The sequence below is a fragment of the Amblyomma americanum genome, chromosome 2, assembly GCF_052857255.1.
Source record: "Amblyomma americanum isolate KBUSLIRL-KWMA chromosome 2, ASM5285725v1, whole genome shotgun sequence".
Classification (NCBI taxonomy): Eukaryota; Metazoa; Arthropoda; class Arachnida; order Ixodida; family Ixodidae; genus Amblyomma; species Amblyomma americanum.
The window spans coordinates 86912860-86940852 of NC_135498.1; the positions used below are offsets into that span (position 1 = coordinate 86912860).

The following is a 27993-nucleotide window of genomic DNA, read 5'->3' on the forward strand; positions in this document are numbered from 1 at the left end:
TTTCTTAACGTTACACCCATCATTTTCGTTTCCGTAACACGCTGTCAATTCGGCACAATTTTAAACATCTAATTTTGTCATCGCAACAAACTATTTGTGGTTTCTAACGAGCTCGATTCCAGCATGATTTCCTCAAAATGCTGTAGAAAATTTTTTAGAAAAATTTTTAGCAGCGCATGAGCCTTTGCTTTTGTGTCCAGATGCTGGACATCATCATCAGTAAGTGAGATGGCCATTGCACTTCGGCAAAATGATGCAGTTTTTGGCACGTGGTTATGGCGAGTGCACGTCGGCAAAAGTGATGTATCTAACACTGATCGAAATCTCATTCGACGTATATTAACTGGAAATTTTTTATAGAGCAGCAGCCCTTTCTCTTTTCATTCCCGAAGATGTGACGGTAGAGCCACGTGCACTTCGTTGACGGGAGTTTCAGAGGCCCATCGTGACCATGTCCCGAGGCGGCTAAGGCTTTGGGGAACGCCGTAAAGGAAGGTTCTGGATAAATTCGACCATCTGGGGTTCATTATTGTACACTGACATGACACAGTACATGGGCCTCTAGCATTTCGCCTTCATCGAAATGCGACTGCTGCGGCCAGGATCGAACCCCCATCTTTCATCTCAGCTGCCGAGCACCATAACCACTTCGCTGCCTATTGTAAACTGGTGCTCCCTTCCCACAATTTTGAACTTAATAATAATTGGTTTTAGGGGAGAGGAAATGGCGCAGTATCTGTCTCATATATCGTTGGACACCTGAACCGCGCCGTAAGAGAAGGGATAAAGGAAAGAGTGAAAGAAGAAAGGAAGAAAAGGTGACGTAGTGGAGGGCTCCGGAATAATTTCGACCACCTGGGGATCTTTAACGTGCACTGACATCGCACAGCACACGGGCGCCTTAGCGTTTTTCCTCCATAAAAACGCAGCCGCCGCGGTCGGGTTTGAACGCGGGAACTCCGGATCAGTAGTCGAGCGCCCTAACCACTGAGCCACCGCGGCGGGGCTCACAATTTTGAACTTTAATTCAGTTTTCCGCATATCATTTTTTTTTGCTCCACCATTCTGTTTGCCAGTCCAGGTTATCAATCAAGGTTTGCAATTTATCGCCTGAACTGCTTAGCAAATCAATGTCATTAATAGTGGAAAATTCCTTAGTAGGATTTATTGTACGTATTCTTTGTATTCAACGTTCATTTGCCAAAGGCCCACCTGTAAAATACTTAATTCAATTTCCTTGTTACATATACTGCCTGTTTTGGTATACATAATATTTTTTTTCCGTTGGTAGAGATGTTATTCGTCAACAGAGTACCATCGCAGTTATTTGAGGAAAGAATTTATGCATTGCTATATAAGGCGAACCACATTCCAGGAGAAGCGGATGGGCAGCGGAGGGTCTCGGCACTCCGACATCAATGAGGTCACTACCCAGATATACTGAGCTTGTCTTCATGCGCCATATCAGGTCGCACCATCATCTGAACGCTGGGGAAGGAGTAGTGGTAGTGGCGCTTAATGTCGGGCGAGCCTTGCAGCTCCCACTGGATGCCATCCCCGATGCTGGCGTGCGGGCCGTTTAGGTTCAGGCCGTTCAAGTTGGAATAGTGACAGTTATTGTACCACCATCCTCCGCGACAATGGAAGGCGCAGTTCCCACTCCACTTCTAACTGTCTCGGTCGAAAGTCGTAAATTTCATGTCGTTGATGTCGTTCATTGAGTCCCAACCTGCGTGTGGCGCGTAACATGGGTCTGAGTGTCTGAGCGACGGTGAAAGAAGTCAAGCAGGGTATATCAGTTAACCTTATCACAAACAGCAAAGAAAGGCACCCGTTTCATTTGCAGCGTGCTTTTAGAGTCAGTGACTTTGCCTTTTTCGGCCGTTGAAACTGTCCTTGATCTAAAAAAGTGAGAAGAGGTCACCAACATGTGTACTACACGATATAGGCTCTTGCTTTCTATTATACACACTAATTATGGTAGAAAAACACTAAAATATACCGTCACTCTTTTATGCAATAATATTGATTATACCGTTCAAGTTCACCTAATCTTCATGCATTTCAAAAACAATTAGTTTTTTTTTCTACTAAATTCATCCTTGTCTATATTCTTTAGTGTTATGGTTTGTGTTTTAGTCTAAAATTAACATTTGTTTACTTGATGTTTTCACTAGTGTTCAGTGCCTACTGCTGTAATAGTTTACTGCTAAATAGTACCGTTATTTTTTGCTGTAATCTGGATTATATGTGTTAGGCTACGGAGGTTGGGACACTTGAACAATTTTTCTTCAGTAACTAAGGGGTGAGTTCATATTTCATGCCTTATGCTAAATAGACAAACTTTCAAAAAGCCTTTGTTAACAAGTTCTCACAGAGGAAAATAACTGTTCAAGCTTATCACGTCAGCTGCCCTTTCTGCTCTGCACGTTGATTTCGCTTCCTTGAAAGCTACCGCAGCGGCGGCCTTGTGGTTTGAGCATTCGCCTCGCATGCGGGAGGTGCGAGGTTCGGTCCCCAGTGCCGCCGCATGCCCACCGGTCATACAATGGGTCCAAGCATTTCCCTGGTCCGGTGCTCGGCTTATTCAGGGTGAAATGCTTAGGAAATGGGTCTTTGACCCCACCTTGAGTAAAAGAAAATACCTTGTGCAATGGCACCCTTTGTCCACAAATGCCCTTGCGCCATAAAAATATATCATCATCATCCTTGAAAGCTGGCCAGTTACATAACTGAGACTCACATACAACATAGTCACCTGTCGCAGCGAGCCTGCAGCAGTAAACCAGCGGCTTTAAATATGCATATGAAGGTGTCCGCGATGGTATACCCTCTCCCCTCTTTACGTCGCAACACATGTGACAGCTTAACTATACTCCACTAGAGGAGTTCGCTGGTGATGGTGGCGGAACTTTCACATCAGCGAGTGATTAAGACAGGGATGGGTATACACGAACTAAAAAACTGAAGAGGCACTAAAGCTTCCTCTTAACGGTATGACACGATAGCTTTAATGGGTTTTTTCAGTAGCCTGGGGTCCCCTTTGCGTATTACTTGGCAGACACGGAAACTGTTTTTTTTTCGTCATCACATAACGACTACCCTGAACTGAAGAGTGCAATGCGATAGCATTAAAACAACTCCCGGGCTAGTACTCCTTCGTTGTCAGCGAGGTTCTTCCTACATTCTTATATGTGCTAAATTGTAAATACTCTGCAATAATAAATTGCGGGGAGCCCTTACAGCACTCCTGGGAAAAGTGCAGCGGTTCAGCGATGTGCGGGTAACTTTTTGGAATAGAACCACAGGTGGGCCTTATTAGACGAAGTTTTGTCTTCTATAGCAAACACTCGCGACCGATCATTAATTTAACTACCACCTTGCCATCTTGTAAACGATTTTATTACAACAACAGATCACATGAAATAGGTGGCAGGCGGGCCATATGGTTCTCTCCACATAACCGACAATGCCGGAATTCCCGCTGAACGTGGCCATAACACCTTCCCAGTAAAAATGTAAGCAATAGGCCATTAAGATCAGGTTATACCCGTTACGAGCGCAAATGTGGTTGGGCTCGCAGCGCTCACGACGTGTGACGTCCATTCAGGTTTGCGCATAATCGCGAATGCATCCGGATAGCAGAGATGGTCATGTCCATATAGATTGCCTGGCCCACCATCTCCATCCACGAGAACCGAGTTCATCATACGCACCTCAAAAGCAAGCGATCGAAGCAATGCAGTCGACCTGTCATTTCATCGCGGTGAAGCGTCTTACATCTGCCATGGTGGCTCTGTAAGCACGAGCTCTCCGCGCTGAAGACTGCCACGCCCACTGCGTGTGTTCACCGACAGCAGCTATTAATCCCACGTTTCCCGTTTAGGTGGCATCGCTTTCGTTGTAACGCACCCGGTGACGTCACCCACCACGCCATAATAGCGCCCCACGATGATTCGTCTCAATACCCATCCAAACACAATGATGACATTCGCGAGGTCTCGAGTTCCCCCTCCTTCCACCACTTTTTCCCGCTGTTGTGACCCTGGACGCTCTCCTATGAATGGCACCGATGGGTGAACAAGGGTTGATGCACGAACAGATGTCAGGCGTGACGTAGCCATAGCGTGCACCCGCACCCCCTGTTCACTCGCCCCTCCCCCCAGATACCAGGTCCGACTACTGTATCACTCCCAGCAAAAGGCACTGCTTCTAGCAGTTACTGAACACTCTGAGTGCCACGCCCAAAACTGCATGACCTTATGTGGGTGTGCGAACTTGTGTGTTGGCATAGGGCCCTATCTTTGAATCAGGTGCAAGTGATGTGCGTCGACTTTGCTTGCAAAACAAGCACTGTCTGTGCCAATATAAAACGTACATGAGTGACGGCTGTCAACCATTACGTACATGGACGTTTCTATTCTCGAGGTAGCCTCAGGTAACACCTTGCGTATGACACCGTAACCATCAAATCGCACTATCCCTTCCCTTTTCGCTACTAATTATTTGTTTTGGGGGGAAAGTAAATGGCGCAGTATCTGTCTCATATATCGTTGGACACCTGAACCGCGCCCTAAGGGAGGGGATAAAGGAGGGACTGAAAGAAGAAAGGAAGGAAGAGGTGACGTAGTGGAGGGCTCCGGAATAATTTAGACCGCCTGTGGATCTTTAATGTGCACTGACATCGCAGAGCCCAAACCAAAAACCAATTTTCACTCCACTCCTGGGGATCATTACGTGTACTAACTTCGCACAGCACACGGGTGCCTTTGCGTTTCGCCTCCACCGAAACGTGGCCGCCGCGGTCTGGTTCGAACCCGGGAAATATGGATGAGTGTGCCATTTTAATTTTTCTAGTCTGTTCAACTGTTAGGAAATGCGTGCAGGTCCGCTCAGCTATGCTGGGGCGCGTGTATCTGCAGAATAAAAAGCTTGAGCTCCTATGAGCACTAATCCTGTCTGCGCCCTTGTCCTTACGTGTGGTCAGTTGCATTTCTGATAGACTACATGCTGCGCCGTGTTGCCCAAAATTATTTCCTAATAACTAAACCAAACATAAGTTCTCATTTACGAACTAAAAGACGTCAGCGTTGGATTACGTACCAAGTGGGCCCAGGAACCTTCCCAGCTTCATCATAAAGTGCCGGGCCTCATTTTCAACCTTTATATTTTCGTAGTCAACGATGATGGTGTCGTTGCCCCTCAGAACCACCCTCAGCTCCATTCTTTCCGGAAGCGACGTCAGCGCATGTAGCACCCTGTTGCCTGCAAAAATGAAAATGCGGGATTAATTTTGGCGCACTGACACACAAAACAGCGAATACAAGGACAGAATTGAAAGGGCGACAGTCACAATGAATTCATTTCCGAGTACGTCGTCTCCGTCGTCATGGGAAGCAAATGAAACAGCTTTAGTCGATGGGATAGCCTCCTTGCGAAAGAAAGTTTTTCTGTGCTGATTCATTTATTGAAAACATTTTTCTGGCCGTAGAGGATTCATTGAACGTATCAGTTGATCTTTCCCGCCCTTTCACGTTTTAACGGCGTTAGACGGTTGCGTGTTCAGGCGACACTCAGAGGACGAGGCAGACATTCAACTTAACTCCAACATGGATAGCTTGAATGCTCGTAAGCATGTCGTCGATCCTGCGAGGAAGACAGTATTATCCGCGCTCTTATAAAGGGCATAGGAGAGCGATAAAGCCTTTCAAATGTGTGAATGTAAAGGCAATGCTCGTGAACTCAGTGATGTATGGTTTCATGCATGCAGTAACTTCTTTCATAATGTCCATTGCCTTTCGCGCATGAGTGCCCAGTGTCACGAACGCTTCGCAGTGGAAACCAGATCACGCTCAGGTATTGGGAGTTGAAACTCGAGTCACACGTGCGATCAGCGGAACAGCAGTTTGCAATGCCACAGAAGACATTTAGAAGATGTGTTGGAATTATAAGCATGCACCATGTCTTCACGACGTGTGTGCTGAGTGTTCTGCTGCCCTTGCGAGCCGTTGGTTTCTTTAATGTTATTGGTGTGGGCTTGCTGGAGCACTCGTCAATTAGAGCAAATACGGATTCTAATTTTCACTCATGCCACTTTCCAGCATTCCCATGCGTTCGTGTCTCACCAAACAGTGCCAATAATGAATGAATTGTTTTTGAATCAAGCCACTCTGTTGGGGTTGGCTTATTAGCTTGTTGCACAAATGAATCACAGATATTCTCGGCAAGGCAATCAAATTGCATATTTTAATATAGCAAGGTTGGCATTATAATAATAATAATTAGTTTTGGGGGAAAGGAAATGGCGCAGTATCTGTCTCATATATCGTTGGACACCTGAACCGCGCTCTAAGGTAGGGAAGGGATAAATGAGAGAGTGAAAGAAGAAATAGCTTTTTTTCGGGCTAATTGTTCGGTCCGTCCGACATTAAGCTGACTGACATTAATCTGACTCCTGAGTAGGGGGCACAAAAAGAACTAGCGGGGAATAATTTTTCCAAATTGCGCTCCTCGGAGTTGTGTATTTCTATATCTTTTTCCTCCATTCAATTTCTTTCTTTTAAAGCTTGGAATGAGCAGCTTGTGAATAACGTTTCAAGGCTAGTAAGCGAACCGTCATTGAGTTATGTATGAAACACACGGATGAGCAATCGCGAATCCGCAAAAGAATAAATTGTGAAAGGAATTGTTACAAAGGGACCTGCCAAAGGGCATCTTCACTCATGCCCAACAATGCAGTGACAATGAAGCGTCGTGCAAGCTAGAGTTTGACCAATCAATTATCAGCAGAACTCGCGGATCTGTTAAGGCCACGCAACAGAGCTTCTCTGGCGTCGCATCATCTTCGCGCCTAGAGCTTCACTAGAGGAGAAAATCCGGCACTTGAAGAGACACCATGTACGAAGACGTAGAGATGTGTCCACTGCAGATATCTGCGTCGGTCACAAAAATGCCTGGAAGGTTAAAACCAATAACATACACGGACATACACGGCCCCTCCTGTGCAGGCCGAGGCGCCGCGTTTTTTTCCCACCCAACCTGGCTGTTTTGCCCCTGCGGTACGTTCGTGACGCCAGTGGAATATGGTCATTTAGCTCCGGGCAAAGGTTGATCCTCTGAACTTCCACCATTTCATCACACCTACCTCAAGAGACGGCAGTTACTGCGCGCTTATTGGCTTGGTCACTCCTACCGGCGCCAAGTGATGATGCCCCTAGACGCCGACGCCGCTACGGCACCCGGCGCAAACTGCCTTGCGGTTAGGGCTCCAAAGGAGCGTTCGAGTGGTTCATCTCACGTGCGTACGCCACACAAGAAGTGATTTCAATAAAACGGCACCGAGCAATCACTCACCTCTCTCGCCTCCCCTTTCGAAATTACTACACGCTAACAACTTTGTGATTAATAGCCTTTTGGCAATGCTCTGGACAGGGAGAAGGAGTGCAAGTGGAGTTTTTTTCGCCTTTGGCTACTTCCAGGTATGGGCTACCCGTCGACGCGCTCTTTCATGGTAAAGCGTAAACCAGGCTCAAACAATTCCGTAGCTATCCAGTATTCTTTGGCAGGATCCCCGAAGCCCTTGGCGTACTCGGTCCAATTCCGGTAGAAGTAAAAGGCATTGTTGCCATACTGGCCCCTCTTCTGGATTACCTGCGTCACAGAGCAGCGGTACACATTTGTTGAACGCAAACTCGTGGTGCACCTGACCTCACGAAATAACTGCCACTTCTATGCACCGTGAGATCGACCTAAAGGTGCCAGAAACATTGCTCCGCTAATCTGGATCGGCAGCGAGTTGCCCTCGTTAAAACGTACGCGGCGGGTATTAGCCTCCAAGTTTACGAAAGGTTTTTTTTTCGAACAAAACGTGTCATCTGCAATGGATGCTATACCGCCTAAAATGCAGCAATTCACTTCAAATGTTCACTGAAAGAACTGCGGATCGTATGAAAACAGGTTACTTGCATGCACTGACATAATAACTGTTTTATGAAGATCATGTGGTTTTGAATGCGTTTCCTTTGTACTACGCTCACAATTCTGATAATATTTTGCGCCACAATTACGAAATGGCAGTTTTGTTTTCCGTTTGCTTTCCCACCGGTACGCTCGAAACTGCCTGTCTGCGCGGAAGTGGCGTATACGGGGTCAGACAGGCAAATTTCGTGCCGCTTCCGGCCACTTTATTTCGCCTCGGCTAAAGGTGGACGCTAACAAAAAGGGTTCAGCTTAGGTTAAGGACAAGGAGGCGAGCTATGGCAAGCGGAAGCGGGCGGCGGGATTGGTGAGGGAACAAATGCGTGTTAATGACATCCTAGTCGAAATCAAGAGGAAGAACTGGCTTGGGCAGGGCATGTAAGGCGAAGGCAAAATAACCGCTGGTCCTTAAGAGCAAGTGAAGGCAAGAGTAGACAAGCGCAGAGGGGGCGGCAGAAAGTTAAGTGGACGGATGAGATTAAGAAGTTTGCGGGCATACGGTGGCCGCAACTGGCAAAGGACAGGATTAATTGGAGAGACATGGTAGAGGCCTTTGCCCTGTAGTGGGTGTAGTCAGGCTGATGATGATGATGATGATGATGCTTTCGCCTCGTGAAGCATTCCTGTGGCAACACGGTACTGCAATGAGAAGAAAAGTGCCATTTTAAGGAGGCAGCCTTGGTACTCTAATGTCGGAAAAAATTGTCCTGCGACGGCGTTGTCGAACGTTCGAAGCATCGCAGCCGGAGCGGCCGGAGCAACCGATCACGTGACCTTGTGGCGCCATCACAACCTGTCCACGGGATTGCCAGCAAATTGATAACCGTGGCGGGTGGCAGTTAATGATTGGTCCCAAAAGGTTGCCCAGGAAGAGCAACCTGGGTCTCACAAGCACCACCGATGACAGCACCTGTGCCAGGTCTGGTAAGAACACTCTCGGAGATCTATGAATGCAAAGTAGAGAATGACCAATTCCGTACATATGGGCATGAACTAATTAACGCTATCGCGCAGTACCCTTAGGGCGCAGCTTAAGTGTCCCGTCTAGTTTTTTTAATGTAGTTTTTCCAGCTACACGCAACGCATGCGATTCCCTACTCCTCTGTTTTTGAAAGGCAACGCTCCTATGCCTTCCTTCTACAACATGCGTGACCATACACAAAAGCACGACGGACTGCGGGATTATATATTTCTCGGTGTGCTTTCGTCTTCTAAGATTAAAACACACCAACATGTGCAGAAGTGTGCAGTTACGCAGGCACTTTCCGCACTGGCCTGCCTCAAAAAGAGACACGGCTTGGTTTCTCTTTCGTCTCGAGAGCTAAACGTATTAAATGCATCGCTGGCAGGTTACTGCCCGGTATATATGTCACAGAGAATGAACTGACGTCAACTCTGGCTTGACGACGAACTATTCCGAGCTATCCAATGAACGTAAGATCATAAAAGGCATTGTTCAGTATGTTTCGCCGCATATAGAAGTCGACTGTACACGTGTAAATTGTGAAGAGTGTTTCAGCCGAGTGGAGTGGGTTCCACTAAAATTTTGAGTCCTTATCGAGAGCACCCAAATTGTAGAAACATTGTGCGTACATTCTTCTTTCCATCAGCCGCTAAGTCCACAAATTTCTAGTAGCGCTTGCCTGGCATTGCTTAAAGAACTCGCGTGCTGCCAGAGCTCGTGTGTTGCAGCTGATACTGCACACAATGCTACCTTTCAATACCAATCAACATAGCAAGAAGAAAATACTAGACTTCACCGTGCATATAAAGAGCACAAAATGGTCTGTTCAAACTGCATTCTGCTTGGCAGCACACTTGAAGCCGACTCGTGAGAAAGTACCTTTAGGATCCCCAACATAACTGGTAGGAATAACAATCGCTGGGCGGCTGCATTCAGTTGTGAGGGCCGCAGTGACCTGTTCGTTTTTCTGTGACAAGGCACCCAATGTTGTCATCGCTGTTTTTGAGACGCCGCGTGTCAAGAGCCTGAAGCGCTGGTAATCGACACAGGATCTCTCGAACATGTTAGCATACTTGCTGTGGACCGCTATTGCCATAATTCCGCGCTGGGTGATTGCGTGTTCACATTTCTTTCATAACAAGAAGACAAGTAAGGATGAGAGCATTTAATCTGCGAAACAAATAATAGTCGCCAAGAATAGATGCTTCACGCTCGCACGTAAACAATGCTGGCTAGCAGACGACGCAAGCAGGCATCCACACTAAGGAGAGTTCGCCTCTGCGTTGCAAGGTGGCGACTCTGCAAAATCTTGAGGCCAACAGAAGCAACATCATGAACGTCTTGTGACAACAATCTGCACGGAATCTGATTAAGAGGCATATGGTAATTTACTTGCGAGTCAGATCAACTAGTATTTCTAGACCCCGAATAAAAAATCTTGCGGATTTTACCGCATCTTAGGAGTGGTATGCGATAGCATTATAGAATCGCATTGTTGTACTTTGGTGTAGCCGAAGCCAAGAACCGGTTCTAACCTGATTTCCCCAGCGTTTTTTCTTCCTTCTCTTGCTTCTAATCCATTTCTTGTTCCTTAATTCTGCCTTTTTTTATTGCTTCTCTTTCTTTCATGGGATGCCTACGATAAGTGAGCTTGGAAATATACCGATAGTAATTCTAGGTACCATCGGGGACCTAGCAAGCTATATGTGCTTAATTTTTGTCTTGAATTGTCGCAGCTTTACACTGCGCGTCCCGAAAATTTTCGTATTGTCACGAATGCCCACATTTTCTGCGAAATGTGTAGTTATTTCTGCGACACTCCTCTACAAAATCACTTTTACGTCGTGTGTAATATATTTGTATCAGGAGAAAGCGAGAGCCTCGTTTCGCCAATACTGCACACTCTTGGAGCGCGAAAGCCGCGCGTGCTTGTCGCTGCAAAAGGACGAGTCTGAAGACAACATGTGCCCTCAGGGTATACTAGCGGATGTATCTGGTTACATTTTTTCTCATCGCCCGCTTTCGAGAAGCTTCCAGGCAAAGCAACTGCTCCAGTGACACATTCTCGACGTTCTAAAAACTGATATGGATGTTACATAGTGCGGCCTACGCGCCTCTGAATAATCAAGGAGCATAACAATAATAGTCAGAAGCACTATTCAATATTAGTTAAGCAACCTGCTTGTTGCCACGCCTTAGCTGTGTTCTTACGTACTGCACCGCTGAAAATTCTATGCTGAAAAAGTTTTGTAACTAAAAAAGGGTGGACGCTTGGGCTTGTTGGTTCATTTCAAAGGTACAAAACGTAGCGCAAGAACGACAAGGACTTTGAAACACAGACGCACGCAGCGCTATAGAGCTGTGTGCGTCCTTGTCGTTTTTGCGTTAGGTTTTCAACCCTTACTTCAAAAAGCTATTTTTTTTAAATTGTTGTAAGACTTAGGTGAAACACCCTGTATATTACTCACTGGATAACGGCGACAGGTTTTCGTAGCCATACATATCGTTGGACCTTTCTCACATGCATTTGTATTTTTCGGGATGTGTTTAACCCGTATTCTTTGCATCTGTTCATTTCTTGGTTTTGCATTCACTACAACGGTGGCAATAAGTCCGCATAAACACACTTTAATGTCTTAAAATGCACTGCAGATGTTCTGGCACCACACAACAGTTATTCCGAAAGAATAGATTTTCCACGGGCCATCATACTATTTCGCATTTTACGCAGTACTTAAGACCCTACAAATGCTGATATTTCTTCTCAGCACAACAAAGGAAGTCATCAGAAATCCTTTAAAAAACAGGATTTAAGCAATGCAGGCTCACTTAATCGCACCCATGTCCACTTTATAATACGCCTTAAACAACGTTAACCAAACTACCACCTGAACCAGGTGTCAGATCCCCGCCGGGCTTCACCTACCGTCCAACCTCCACCATCCATCTGCATGTCGCAGTACACAGCAGTCCCCATGGGATCCTTAAGGACCGGAAAGATGTTGTAGAGGCCGCTGGTCCTTTGCCCTCCATTCAGTAGGTCGGTGCAGTGCCGCGGACGGACGGCCTCTGGGAAAGTGATCGTGTTGTATATAAAAGCAATAACAAGAGACGCCGCCAAATCTTAAACCCGCCTACTTTTACGCCTGCAAAAAGCATACGGAAACGCTAAATGTTATAATAGCTTTTTATCACCAGACAATTTAGGGTTTTGTTTTGTTTTTCTTTTGTACAGGGGGAACGATCTTACTGACTAACCGAAAATTTAACGCTGTTAAGCGTATTTTGTGTACCACTCGTACTGTAGCATGAACATTACTATTAAGACGCGAAAACTTACTGTTAATATTGGCCAGCTCTTTCGCCAGTTCTTGTAAGCGGTTCTCAGCATTCGCAATAGACAGCGTGTCTGCCGCACAATATCACACAGACTAGGAGCACGCTGAAATCGATGCTGAAACTCGAGGTCATTTTGGGTCAAGGCGTAGGGCTCAAAGCTTTTTCCGTCGAAGGGCAGTTCCTAGATGGCCGCGACTAGAGCTGTAAAAGCAAAAAATATAACGGCATCTAGAACACCTTTTTGTTATCCAGTGCTCCTGAACATGAACAAAGAACAGTTTTTTTAGCACATCGTGTATTCAATGCATATTATGACGCATGAATGATGAACAAAGTAAATCAGCACACTATGCATACAATACATATTATGAAGCAATTTTTACTTTTGGTAGAAATAAAATGGCGTCGAAACTACCGGAGCAATTATAAATTCAACATTACGTTATCACATTATCTCGAAGGAAAGAAAAGTTGCTGCTGTGAAGGCAATATAAACAATTGTTCATTTTAGCCGATTTGATTATCGCAAGTTGATTGAAAATGGATATCTACTTCGCCCTGAACTGTAGGCTGAAACCAGCCTAGTGCTCTGCCTTACCGTGGTACCATCGCCAAGAAAACCTCAATGAACACGCATATGAGTAAACCCATAATGTAATTTCACACATCAGCTCATAATTTGTATGCTGAATTTCGGAAACAGAGTGACCAAAAGGCAAAGTTGCCAAGTTTCATCAGATGAACTAGACAAAACCTAACGTAGGTGTGCGTTTAGCGTTTCCTGGCGTTGTATACAAAATTTTGGATTTTTCAAATTCGGACCTCCTCCTGACACTGTGCTAAACCAAGCTGTGAATTGTTTGTTTGGCTTGAATTCAGCACTTGTCATTCTGCCACTGAGCTTCTTTCTTACGTTTCTAAGTGAACTGAGTGCATAATATTGCTGAATTAATGAGATTTATAGCGTCTTTTAAAACATATTTACGTAGGCTTATTTTTTTACCCCTAGAAATAGCATTTTTTCCTCGCTTTTAGCGGAAAGGACATCTACGAAAACAAAGCGTGGATCTATGAATATAACTTACTTAATGACAAATTGCCCGGCCGTGGCGGTCGAATTTCGATGGAGGCGAAATTCTAGAGGCCCGTGTACTGTGCGATGGCAGTGCACGTTAAAGAACGCCAGGTGGTCGAAATTCCCGGAGCCCTTCACTACGGCGTCTCTCATAGCCTGAGTCGCTTTGGGACGTTAAACCCCCATAAACCAAACCAAACGAAACCAACCAAATTGCGCATATATGGGCTTTAGCCCATTAACGCCATGGCATCATTCTCTTAATGCGCAGATTAAGAGTGTCCTTATATTTTCAATCTCTATTAACTGCGCAAACCAAGCCGTACAGAATTCAGTGCACAGAAGCATGCGTAGATGAAGTGCATAAATTCTTCAATTGATTTAGACTATATCAACAGCGTGTATTTGGCACTTCGCATGTTTGGATCGGCGTTGCCCACACACGTTGACCAATGTCCTTCGCCGCACAACCAAGCAAAAGTAAAAAGGAAATCTCTTCACATCACGAAAACAGATTCTCGGCCTTATCATTACATGTGCACGTACATGCTGAGTGATTCACGTAACCAACCTTTACCAGCCGCAGTTGCCAGTACCCTTATAATTTAGATGTAGATTCCAATGTAGTGGAATCTAATCTTGGCTGCAGCGATCGCATCGCATTACCACGGAGGAAAACTGCAAAAACGCTCGCGTCGTGTTTGATGTTCGGGCATGCTCAGGAACACTAGGCAATCAAAGTAATTCCGAACGCTTTCACTATGGCGCTCCTCATGGTTCATGTACATCTTGGGGCAAACTAGCCCGACATACCTCCGTCATCAACTTGAGTGCGTCCACTGCAGCACAAAATCCTCTTCCATGTCTCTCGAATTAAGCCTGCCTTGTTGCAGCTGTGGCCAATTGTCCCTGAAAATTTCTTAATCTCATTCGTTCAGCACTTTCTCTCGTCCTCCGCTACGCCTGCCTTCTCTTGATATTCAGTCCTTTAACACTAAGAGCCGATGGTTATCATGTCTTCGCGTTACATGCACTGCCCAAGCCCATTTTTTTCTATCCCGCGTTTGTTTCCTGACCTACTCTTCTCTCTTGCTATCCCTTAACGTTACCCCTACCGTCTTTTTTTTCGCGGCTCGCTGCGTTGTCTTCAATTTCGGGCATGCTCAGAAACACTAGGCAATCAAAGTAATTCCGAACGCTTTCCCTATGGCGCTTTTAATGGTTCATGCACATCTTGGGGCAAACTGACCCGACATCCTCCGTCATCAACCTAAGTGCGTCCACTGCAGCACAAAATCATCTTCCATGTCTCTCGAATTAAGCCTGCCCTGTTGCAGCTGTGGCCACCTATCCCTGCAAACTTCCTAATCTCATCCGTTCAGCATACTTTCTCTCGTCCTCCGCTACGCCTGCCTTCTCTTGATATTCAGTCCTTTAACACTAAGAGCAGATGGTTATCATGTCTTCGCGTTACATGCACTGCCCAAGCCCATTTTTTTCTATCCCGCGTTTGTTTCCTGACCTACTCTTCTCTCTTGCTATCCCTTAACGTTACCCCTACCGTTTTTTTTTTCGCGGCTCGCTGCGTTGTCCTCGATTTTAAACTGAATGTTTTTTGCTTAGCCTCCACGTTCCTTGTCATAGGTGAATACCTGTAAGACGCAGCTGTTACATGCCTTAGCGTAACCGAAATTCACTCGCCTCCAAGCGTTTTCATCTAGCGCAGCTACGTAACTAGCCAGGATAGTCGTTGGTGGCTGCTTTGCGAAGATCAGCTACTCTATGGAGCACCTAACAACCAAAACTTTGGTGGTGTTGTCTGGATATTTTGAATCCAAAGCTGTACTTCATAACCAAAGCTGCAAAAGGCGATTCATCGCTGAAGCCTTGATCTTGACATTGAATAAATAAATAAATAAATATTGCCACGACTGGGACTTGAACCTGCGGCGGCGCGAACGGAGCAGCTTTGTTGGCCACTGTACGAGAGCACTATGCTATCGCCACAGTTTTTTTTTTATTGCATGTAAATCAGACCCCTTAAGCTACCAAATGCTTTACGTCACGCATTCTATTCCATGATGCAGACACACATTGTCATGTCATCGTACACTGCACTCCACCATCACATTAAAATTGCGGGAGACATACACATGCGTCAAGAACCGGCAACCATTCAGGTGGCAGGTCCTGCGCAGGATAAACCCCCCGCACCAAGGCACAATGTTAACTGAGCAGAGACTTAGATGAACGAGGTGTTTTTGCGTGTCGATCCATCATGCTGCTCTTCCACAGGCTAAAAAGTCCAATCAGCATTAACAGATCGCATGCCATCCCGGATGCTCTCAGGGCAGGCAAGGACCTCATGCTATAAAGAGAGATTTTAATGTCCTTTCTGAATGTTCGCTGTAGGATATCCCAGAAAAACACTGCATCATGGCACCACACAAAGCAATGATCGATTGTCTCTGCATAGTTGGCCGCACAGGCTACAGTTAATCGACCATGGCACAAAAGTCCTCTTGGCGCGAAGCCAGACTCGAAGTGTGGAGTTTCAAAAAGAAGGATTCTGCAGCAAGTTGAATATACATTCCTGAACTCGCTCCAATACATTCGAATCCATCAAACCAAGGTAAGGCTGCCCATACATGGGCACAGGGAATAGAGATTCTATTAGTACTTTTTGTCATCTGCCTCCTTGAGAGGTCAAATAAATGCTGCAACGAGAAGCAAACCGTCCGGAAATCAAAGGTATCAGCCATCTGCTTCAAAAAACTTCACAAAGAACCCTCTCGACCATTACCAGTCGAAGCAAGCAGATAAGACAGGCAACAACTCAATCGCCTTCTAAGCCCCGCTAGCATAAATGGGTGGCTTGCAGCTTTAAAGAAGATAGCCGGGAAACAAGCTGGTGAACAAACAAGTGAACAAGGCCAACTTCTCCAGACTCGACAGAAAGAAACAAATTGTCTCGACGCATAGGCTCCCATTGACCGCGCCAAACGGCGGTCGCGAACAGTCTGTGCAGCGCTTGTACCTTCTTCCTCGCACAGTAGATCACTTGCAATGCGTAGACGAGCTTTGCAACCAAGAAGACGTTGCAGACTTGTGCCCGAGCAAAAATCCAGAGCTCTCGACCCATCCACGCCTGCGTTTGGCACCTCACAGAGAGAATTCATGACTCCCAGTTAGACCCATTATTTCGGATCTGATGAATTGGAACCCCAAGATACTATGGGAATTAGAGCCCCAGCTAATGCCACCAAAACGGTTAGCTTTCATACCCCATGTAATCCAAAAAGACTTCTTTACATGTTTCCAAGTTTAGAGCCGCGCCAGAGGAGTCAGAGAACTGCGCTGCTAACTGCAAAGCTTCAAGCACACTTTTTTTTATCTGGACGGAAAAGGGCAACGTCATCAGCATAGGCTAGAATGCCAATTTCCGACTGATCAAGCAGAAACCTTTTAATGGCTTGGGATCTGATGATAGTGAGGCACAGCAGTTCGAGGTATTAAGCAAATAACAGAGGTGATAAGTGGCAGCCCTGCTGACCGACGAGATTAATGGAATTGGTTTGGTAAGTTCAAGACTTACGATCAACCTTGTATGGAACTGTTTGTAGCATAGTATAGTGCCGTTAGGCAATACATCCCCAATGTTTTCACGTTCCAAAACAGCGAACAAAAACTCATCACGCAACTTATCAAAAGACCTCCGCAAGATCAGTCTGAATTAGAGCAACCTGACCGGCCTCATCTGCCACCGACTACGACAGCGAACGTGCAATAGACCCCGGACAATTGGCTCCGAAGTTTAGGGGTATCTAGAAAAAATATCGAGGATGGAAGACAGCCCTACCCATAATTCACAGAAAGCTCCCCAGAGGACAGGAAAACGCTTGGAGGTGACTCCAGGCTAACAATTACTATAGTTTACACATCCTAAGCAAAATAGATAGATAAATAATAAGAGGGGGAAAGGCAGGGATGTTAACCAGAAAGGCTTCCGGTTGGCTACCGTGCACTGGGGAAGGGAATGAGGGGATTAAAAAGGAAAGAAAGAAGGAACGGGAAACAGAGTCACAATCTGTCAATCAAGGCAGTCGTTCATAAAAAACAAGTCAGTGTCTTGTAAGCCTTGATGCCAGTCGACTGTTGCGGCAACGGACCCAGGATCTTGTCCTCTGTGAAAGGGCGAGGGTCAAGCTGGTCCAGAGCACAGCGCAGCTTACGTCTTTCGGTCAAAAAGACAGGGCACTCACACAGGAGATCATGGATCGTCTCTTCGCAGACACAGCTTTTACAAAAACGTCTGTCGGCCATCCTAATCCGGAAAGCATATTGATTTCCGAAGGCGACGCCGAGCCATAGACGGCACAGCAATGTTGCATCGCGACGCGCTATGTCACATGGAAGACGGAGGCGCAGTCCGGGGTCCAATGCCCTGAATATATTTTCATAACCGCCCACTCAGCCTTTAGGCGAGGGCAGTTCTTCAAGGAACAGTCGTGAAGGCCACGACAGTTGGCGCACTTCAAGGCAATCGCGCGGAAACTGTCGCCGCTAACAAAAATAATTTTAAAAAGAACTCTGACAAAAATTGGCGGTGGTTTACCACTGGTTAAATCTGGAGTAACGCGACAGCTGCAGCTGGCCGAGTGGAACTTGCTCAGTTGAATTGCAAAGTCAGTCTTTCGCCGCTCTGTTTCACTGGGTGTTCCTTCTTCATCTTCGTCGCACTTGACATGGTGCATGCGCACAGCTGTGGCAGCACGGTTTCGCCGGTGCAGCTGCTCCGCACCACGTGGCTGGCCACGTGACCAACCACGTGACGAACCACGTGAACAGCCAAAGCGCCGCGCCGCCGGTAGCTGCTGCACACCACGTGACAGCGTGGCGGCGCCGCCACGCTGAAGGCTCGAGATGCTACCGTAATGTAGCTTTCCCTACAAAAATCTAGCTTGACCTCCCTGTGCCAATTCAAAGAATAAAATGCGGGGTGCGTTTGAAAAAAAGGCATTATAATGATATCGGCGTGCCTTCCCAGCTCGTGCAAAAACATGACAATCAGTTACACCCTATCTATAAGTTCATATTCCAAGTGATTAAGGGTGAATCCTTGGACCCTTTTTGTTTTTCATTTCATGTTCGTGATAAACATAAAGTCATAAATACCTGACAAGCTATCTTTGGCTATTTTTACTTCGGGTTCGGCTACTTTTATCAATTTCCCAGCAGGAAATCTGCACCTGGCCTCCTCGTGTCATGATTTATGGCCTTTTGAGCATTGTCGGAACTTCCATTCTTGCTTTTTTTTTGCCTTTTTTACACCAAAATACGTCTAAAAAAGCGGATAAGTCACCAGCCCTCAATAAGCTAAGTGCGATTCAAACCATTAAGCCTACCTGTCATTAGGAGAAAGAAATTTGAATACGACACGACTCCACAGCGTCGCGTTTCCTGGCGCACAAAGCATGGCCTACGAAGCAAGAACGCCCCACCTGAACGAGGCAACTTTCGCGCAAAATGCAAAGAACACGGCACGGTTCACATTGTGCTTTGCACCAGAAATCCTACCGCTCACATCTGTTCACAGACAATCACTCGCGTCGCAAAAAGCGTGTAGGCATTTTTTTTTTCTAAGAATTTCTCTAAACACCGCTCCAGGCGCCGTCCATAAGACAAGTACTTCAAAAACAACAATTAGCATCGAGGGACACAAAAGAAGCCTCAAACAGAGACCTAACTACTGGACAAGTTCTACTGCTTCGTGTGTTGCATCAGTCAGGGGTACTGGAAGGCCTGCACTAGGAAAAGTTCGAGACAAATGTTGAGAGAACGGCTTAGTGATCTGCGATTTGCTTATGACATGGCCTTGCTAAGTAACTGGGGGGAGGGGGACAAACTGCACAGCATAGAAGTATCAGATATTTACAGTGGATTGATCGGTCAGAAAATTAATGTCCAGAAAGCAAAAGCACTTTTCAACCGTCTCGAAAGGGAACAGCAGTTTGCGACATGCAGCAAAGCGTCGGGAGTGGTAAGGGAATGCATATTCTTAAAGCAGTCAGTGACCACCGATACAGACGACGAGGGTGAAATAACTAGAAGAATAAGAATAGGGTCAAATACATTTCGCAGGTATCCGCAGACCATGAATGCCAGCTTACCAGTAGACAACAAAACAATAATACATAACAGCTTTATCTGAAATACTACTCAGTTTTGAAGCGGGATTATGAAGGTTATCAAAAGGTGAAAGTCCATTTGAGTACAACGCAGCGAGATACGGAAAAGAAATTTAGGTGAACGATTAATAACTTACAGGAAAAGAGCATAGTGGGTCAGAGAACAAAATCGAGTTAATAGTATTCGATTAGAAATTAGGAATTCGGCACGGGCCGGGCATGTAATGCGAAGGCGAGATAACCGAAGGCTGTCAATGGTAATGAGCACATGGTTTCTATGGGTGCTTTGAACTGAGATTTCTCAGCCTTAAAAGCATACTGATTCCCAAGGTCTATCTTGTTATCACTTCGCAGAACTATTTTCTCAGTGTCTACCTCTTTTTATACAGGCAGCGATAAAAGGGAAGCGCTCCATGACCTGGCAATCTTCTGCCATTGAATTTTCCGCAAGCCTCCGCCATGGAATGTTGGCCTAAACCTGAAAGCTAGGTAAAGCTTCTCGACTGCAAATGTGATAGCGGTGGTGGTGCATCGCTGATGACCACGATGACCGAGAGTGAGACAGAATGTATCTCAGAATGAAAGCCAGCCTTCGATCTTACGAACATGCTTCATCTCAAGCGTAACAAATTTGAGGAAATTGAACACGGTTACTAATATGAAGGGAATGGAATCATAAGCGGAAGAAGTAGTTCTAAATAAAAGGTGCAAAGGTGATCCGCAGCTTTGGCATCGGGATCGCAGCTTCCTCTGTCAGAATTTATTACGACGAAATCAAAGCACCGCAAAATGATGTTATTCGTGAAATCAGAGAAAATCAGAGAATCAAGAAGGACTTTTGAGAGCCGACGTTAACGCCTTTGCACTAATGCGCTTACCTGCCTGAGTAAGAGTAGTAGCTCGTGACCCAGCGCTCAAGCCAAGTTTCCCACTGAACAGCGTGTCGTTAGTCTGCAGACCATTTTTTCCTGAACATCGGATGAAGAACAGCGCTGAAATGGGAATTATAAAGAGGACAGACCACACAACTATAGAGTGCAAAACAATAGTTCAATTCTTTCTCATTATTGCAGATATTACGTCTGATTTTTGTAGGTTCCAGTGCTTCTGAACTTCCCAGTCACAACCATTTTTCGCTGTGTTCTACATCTATACATAGTCTAAGTGTAGCTCATGTCCGCGGTATAATATTTACAAATACGCAAATTTTCGAGATCAACACTCAAACGACTTGGCCGCGAAGAAAGGCACGATAACATATGCCCTCAAGCTCGCAGATACAGCTTTTCTTTTTCGGCACGGTTAAAAAGCTGATTCATCAATTGCACCTGAGCTGCAGAGCGAAACAACAACAAAGCCCCCTGGTTTCTTTACTCGGGCTTTGCACTACTTTAGCTGACACGTGTCTGCATTGTGTTTTGCACATCGACGCTGTGTTCGTAAAAGCATACAGCGAATATCTCCTTGCTATCAAAAGAGAGATATAGTAAGCGCCAGGTGTTCATACGTAAGCTCATCTATAACAAGTGTTGTTAGATCGCCTGGGAACTATTATGCTGCAAAATCGCTATATCCTTCATTCCTTTGCCAGGCAACCTGTAAGCTCCGCGTAACAGCACCCCCTTGATGAACGCGTAAAGCAGACGCCGTGTAACATAGAAACGGCCCTCGTCTTCACGTCCTTGCGGCGCCTTTTTAATTTTAAGCACAAAATGCAGGTTAGTAGCCGTTCAGCTGTCATTTAGTTCTGTCTGTAGATCTCTATTTAGCAAGATCCTCGTGTTGCAATTTTCCACATTCTATCGTTAGCACTTGCTTGAAGGCCCATCCGGTTTAATATCTGCGAGATTTCGCAGCGTTCACTGTTCTTAACAACGAGATGCTTGCGCAGCCATTGAGAAGCCTTGAAAAGGGATGTAACAAACGTCTTTCACGCCGTTTTAAATGACGGCCCATTGTGGCCGCAAGCATTCCTTGTACAGCGGTAGAAACTTGTTGTCGCGACTTTTGAAATATACTGCGGCAAAAATGAGCCATTCGAGTAAATGAATGAATAAAGGTTTTGGAAGGGACGGATCCTTCTCGGCCACTGTTGGGGAATTAGGAAGGATGGGAGTGTACGGGCAGAGGCAAGTTCTACATGGTCTTTTTCATAACTTCCAGAGCTGCGCTTCGTAAGTCAGTCGACCTCTCTTACACTACTCGAAGTAGGGGCTCTCACTAACGTAACCGCCATGGCATGTTGCACTGCGGAGCTTGATCGGCACTGGTCGGCTTGTGTGGCCATGTCGTCATGTGGCATCTGCTGAGCTTTGTGTCTCTCTCGCGCAAAAGTCAAGTCCATAGAAGATGTTGATTTGTTCAGCAGTGTTCTTGGCAGTGGGTGCATCTGTTGTGCACAGGTGCTTCCTGCCTAGCAAGAGACCACTTGCGAAATATGAACGGGATGTACGCTGCGTTTGCAATAACTGACTCATCTCCATACAAGCACTGCTCATCACTGATCGAGGACGACGAAAGCTCTCCCAGTTGTGACTCGCTACTAAACTGCAAAGGGAAGCCGAATTGCCGCAGATGCTGCTGTATCTAGTCGGGGAAATAAGTGATAGCATCCACTAAACTTTCGGGACGCAGAAACAGCAAACAGAGTCCTATAACCCCGAATGGCTCAGCGCTTCAGGTGATGAACTTGCTTCGTCAAGATAAAGTTCTGGTAACTCATTCACGAAAGGACGTAAGAAGCGTTGGGCCACATGGACGTGCTTCATTTTCTCCCATACTGCGCAGGACGTTCACGACTGAGAGGCTTCAGTGCGAAAGTACGAAAGTAGTGCATGTGCATATTTCTTTTTGTATCTGGCTTTTTATTGTATGAACGTTATGTGTAACGTCCCTCTCTGTAATGACCCTCAACTGAGGGTTGACAGTATTTCTACATAAATAAAAAATACAAAAGCACTACTTCACCAAGTATGACAGGTTCGCCGAGTTGGTGCGAAGTTTACACATAACTGCAGCGCGAAAAAAAGAACCACACAGAGAAGAACGCACTCAAGACACGGTGAAGCTTGACATTGAATGTGACCTTCGCAAAACCTAGCATAGCAACAGCTCATGCAGAAATAAAATAAATATTGCCGCGACAATGTTTCGAACCCGCGGCGGCGCGAACAGATCAGCTTAGCTGGCCACTGCATGAGGGCGCTGTCCTATCGCCGCAGCTGACGACGCCTCGTGTTAAACTGGTAAACATTATCGTGCAGCGCAGTGCACATCGCCGTCTTTGTAAGGTTCTATCCGCGGTGCGAACAGATCAGATTAGCTTAACCTCCATCAGAGCTTAACATGAGTCTAATATCGTCGCCAGATGTGCCGACGACCCAGCAAAGCGAGCCCATGAGTCAACCAGTCTAAACATGCGCTTTAGCACGTCTGCTCGGTTTAGCTACGCTAAAAACATCCACTTTTTTCGGGCCAAAAGAAAATTTTTTCGCCGTTATGCGATGCGGTAGGCTCTCGAATGCTAATGGAGCTTTCTGTTTGGAAACGGACTCTACGATCGCACGCCTTCTGTCCGTGTGCGGATTGCACCATACTGTTGGGCGTCTAGAGTTTGTTCTTTGCTGTTGGCACTAAACTTCTACGGACACCTTTATTCGAACAGCCAGTGGTTGGTGACTCAGTTTCATTGAAACGGGTTGAGAGTCTTCTGGAGCTCTGATGCTGTATTTACACCGTACTGTCAGACCCACTTGTCTCAAAAATGATGATGCAAAAGCTTGTTGCAAGACTGAAGATAGCGGTGTTGACTATGGCTGCATCACTGTTTGCAGGAATTGCATATAGACCTTATGATGGACACCTTGAGAGCATGGATGGCGCCTAAGCCTATTAGTATGGCGCCTTCTTGAACAACAAAAATAACACTTTTGCGGTTCTTTCTTGAAGGCGGCGGTCGCAGTAAAAAATCCTAGCACATTTATGGGTCGCTTGAAATAATCGAGTACAGTCGCTGGAGGTATTTGCCACGACAAGGTGTTGGAAAAACTGCTCCAGGCTCCGGGCAACGGGCTTCAGAGCTTCAACTACCTAGAATGAGTGTGAATTCTGGAGGGAAGTCGGTTCGGTGGAGGCGATTGGATCCTTGGTGCGCCGGCTTTGATGATGAGGAAGCCGGAGAATATTGATGACTTTATAAAACTATTTACGTAGAGTAACTAACGAGGGAGACTGAAGGTGCTTATACATGTATTTAAAAGCGTAAACACATGTCTCGAACCAGTGCGACAATAAGCGGCCGGCCCAGCCTAACGACTGAAGTTGAAGCAAGGAACGCTGCTCTCCATTAACGGAGTCTAGCCCGCCTTGCATCACCCCTTCGACATAGAACTTCCCAGGCTCGGCCAATCTGAGCACGTAGAAGTGAAAAAGGTAGCAAGCGACAAGAGACCTCCTTTAGAAAGTGCGCGGAGCTTACCTAGACTCACCACCCTCAAGGAAGACCCCAAAAAAAAAACTTGACGGGACACTTAACCTCCGCCTCAAGGGTATGACACTGTAGCGTAATGGGTTCCTTCAGCCGTCAGGGATCCTCTTTGCACATCGCACCGCAGACCCGAACATACTTTTCTTTTGTTCGCTGTCACATGAAGTGAAAGCGACCCTTTAGAGTGCAATGCCATATCATTAGAGATCCCTCCCGCGCAAGAACTCCTTATCTTTCCCAAGGGTTCTGCCTAAACAGTCATATATGCGAAATCACTCATTCTCTACTGTACATCACTGATCGCCGGTAGTCTTCATGCCATTCCTGGCGCAGTCGAGCAGTGGTTAGGAGATGCACCACTGCCCAACAGCTGATTGTTTCTCACACAGCCACCGGTGGGGATTATGAGGCGGAGGCTGCTCTTTCCGAGCAACCCCTCGCTACCAATCATTAATTTAACTGCGACCTGCCATGGTGGCCAGTTCCGAATTTTCAGTTGACAAATCCGACGCAGAATACACCGAATTATCTGCATATGGGCCGCTTTAGCGTTATCGCGTTAAAACAACACAATTTAACACCTCGCCTCCTCTAACACTGTTCCCTGGTCTTTGGGACGAGATCGGAGAAAACAAGGCTTTGAAAGGCAAGGCTCCTATTCCGCTGTGATTCATCGCCTTCAAATGACCCATCTCTCATGTATATGAGCACGCATAAGAAGTGATTGCACCACAACATGACAGCAACGTGCTATAATATGTCCCGTGATGTTGTTACGCACTCACTCGCCATCCAAGCAGTCGTCCTTCTGATCTTGTTTCTCCAAGATGCACACTTCATTCATTAAGATGTTTTCGTTGGATTCTGGTTCTGACTGATGTTTTTGAAGTTCTCGCACCGTCATTGTGCATTCTTTGGATACATGCTTGCGTCTTATCTGTGCGCAGCAAACACCAGTTTATTCTGACTGGACAGGAAGCTGCTGAACCAGTTAGTCGACAGAGCCACAGCAAAAAAATTCCTCAAAGCACGTTACTGTCATGCTGCATCCTCGCATTGTTGATCGAAACGAGCCTCTGGTCGGCCCTGGACTTGAATACTGGGTGACTTTCTGAAGGACTACGAGATGGTGTTTGAGATGGCTGTTGACTGCGTTGCCAGTTCTTGTATTGACATGCAGGTTGAAAGGCCCTTATCGGACAGTGCCTGCAAAATATACTCGTACTTCACCCCATACGCGTGCTAGCAGTTATTTCCGTACCACTCTCGAGGTTCGGAACTCGGGTTACTACCTGCCCTAAGTGGATGTAATCCCTTACTGTAACCAACGCTTCGCTCTGTCGTAAACTGATGTTCTTTTCCGATGAAGTTTAACGTTACCTCAGTTTCTCTAATATTTCTTTTCTTTAAACCCACCGTTCTGTTTGCCTGTCTTTTATGGCCCTTGATCATGCTTTGCAGTTCGTCCCCTGAGTCACTTAGCAAGGCAATTTCTTCAGTACTAAACAGTTCTCAATATCTATTAGTAGGTTTTGGCACACAACGTTTATTTCTTAATGCTCTACGACTAAAACTACCTATTCCAATTTTCTCGTAGCATATGTTGGCTGCTCAGACTAAATGACAAGATTTTTTATTATAAGTACTAATGACGTCACAGGTAATCAGAGTACTGTTGAAGTTAACCGTGGAAAAGATTTATTCATTGCTTTATCATACTAACCCCACTCCAAGAGAGGTTGGTACGAAGCGGGCACTTTCAGCATACCGACATCGCTGAGGTCCCTACCCAGATTGACTGAGCTTGTCTGCATGCGCCATAGCCGGTCGCATCATCATCTGCACGCTGGGAAAGGAATAGTAGTAGTTGACGTCATGATCGGGCCATCCTCAGACTGACCAATCGATGCCATGTGAGTAGCTAGCGTGCGGGCCGTTCAGGTTCAGGCCGTTAAAGTTGGCATAGTGACAGTTTTTGGCCCACCAGGCTCCGCGCTATACAAAAGCGCAGTTTTTACTGAACTTGTCATTTTCTCGGTCGAAGGTCGTGAATTTCATGCCGTTGGTGTTGGTCAGCGCGCCCCACCTGCGCATTGCGTGGCACATTGAGGTGAGTGATAGAGAGACAGTGTAATAAATCAAGCAGAGTATGTCAGCTATACTCTAATCGCAAACAACTATGAGAAGAACCCGTTTCATTATGAAGCGCACTTTCGGACACAGAGACTTGGCCTCTTTCGGTCGTTGAAACTTCCCTCTTATTAGTAAGATATGGGGATGTCAGTACTTTTTTTAAAGGGCTACCAAAAAAGGTTCTTACAGAAGAAAACAGCTTATCGCGTTAGCTGCCCTTTTTCTTCAGCAGGTCGACTCCGCCTGCTTGAGGCTGGCCAGAATTACATGACTCAGACAGAAGTGCAGAGCAGTCGCTTGTCGCCGGGACCCTGGGAATACGGCACTGACTTTAAAGATGCTTATGCTGGCGTACACGATAATAGCCTCCCCCGTCCACACGTTACAAGGCGTGATAATTTAACTTCGCACATCAAGGTGTTGGCTCGTAATTGTGGAAGAACTTGCATACAAAGAGTGACGGGGATACACGACCAAAATAAAAAACTTGAGGAGACACCCTCTCCCTTAAGGGTATGACACAATATTTTTAATCGTTTCCTTCAGACGCCTGGGGTCCTCTTTGCGCATCACTTGGAAGGAACGGGCATCGTTCTGTCTTTCACCATCACATGACGCTCAACCTAAACCTAAGAGTACAATGCTTTAGCATTATAAATCCCTCCCACATATCCCTCCTACGCAAGTACTACTTCATTGTTGTCTAGACTCTGCCTACATGATTATATGCGGTAAATTGGACATTCTCTGCAATACATTCCTAAAACGCGGGGAGCCCTCATACCACTCTTGGAAGTGGTGCAGAGGCCACGCAGTGCGCAGGTTTCTGTTTCATACACAGCCGCCGCTGGGGCTTACAAGACACGGGTTCCTGTTCCTAGGAAATTTCTCGCGACCAATCAGTAATTAAACTCACTTGTCATGGTGAACAGATACTGATGACGTGACGAGCTCAAGTGACATAAGTGGCTGGCGGGTCGCCTGCTTTTATCGCTAAGAATTGCCTAAGAATTACGCTAAGAATTACGCTAAGAATTGCCTTGCGATTGCAAGTAAACGGATCTCGACGCCGCATCTTTTTTTTTTTGCTTGACAAGAGTAGTACACTTCTCAATTTTTCACGTTTTCTTTTTTTTCTAATGACACGGCGCCGACATGTCCCGCCTTATGGTACTGCCGTGTAAATTAAGACAACAACCCCCTATAGATCCGGCGCGAACAACTCCGTACCGATGCACTATTCTTTGGCTGGATCCCCGAAACCCTTGGCGTATTCGGTCTAGTTCCGGTATAAGTAGTAGACATTGTTGCCGTACTGGTCCCTCTTCTGGAATACCTGTGCCACAAAGCAGCGGTAGAAATTTGTTAAACGTAAACTCGTAACGCCAGGCAACTGGCGAAGTAATTGTCACTTGTATTAGCTGTAGGATCAATCTACACGTGGAGGAGCTATTGCATCACAAATATGCATCGGCAGCGCTTGCGATAACACATGCCCGGGGAGGCGTTTTCCTCCAAGTTTACGGGAGATTTTTTTTTTCAAAGATAACCTATCCTCTGCAATGGATTTGTGATATAAAAGCTTAAAATGCTCTAATTTTCGTCAAACGTTTCACAAAAGAGCTGCGGATTGTAGCAAAACAAGTTACTGGCATGAAACCACACAACACCTGTTTCGTGACTTGGTAACGTGGTTTTGAGTGATTTTGCCTTCTACTCCGCTCACAATTCTGATGTCATTTTTGCACCACACTTGCCTAATGAGAGTTTCATTTTTTGCTTGACTTTTCACCTCTATAATCTGCACTGCCTGTCTCCACAAAAGCGGTTT

General features: G+C 46.0%; 1 protein-coding gene across 1 annotated transcript; it reads right to left on the reverse strand.

Annotated features, from left to right (window-relative positions):
- Positions 1-1427: 1427 nt before the first annotated feature.
- Positions 1428-27085, reverse strand: LOC144119859 (techylectin-5A-like). Its single transcript, XM_077652381.1, has 6 exons — positions 27079-27085; positions 12282-12350; positions 11868-12010; positions 7524-7650; positions 5104-5265; positions 1428-1630 (listed from the first exon to the last, which is right to left on the reverse strand). The coding sequence occupies exons 1-6, from the start codon at positions 27083-27085 to the stop codon at positions 1428-1430; spliced, it is 711 nt and encodes a 236-aa protein (XP_077508507.1).
- Positions 27086-27993: the final 908 nt, after the last annotated feature.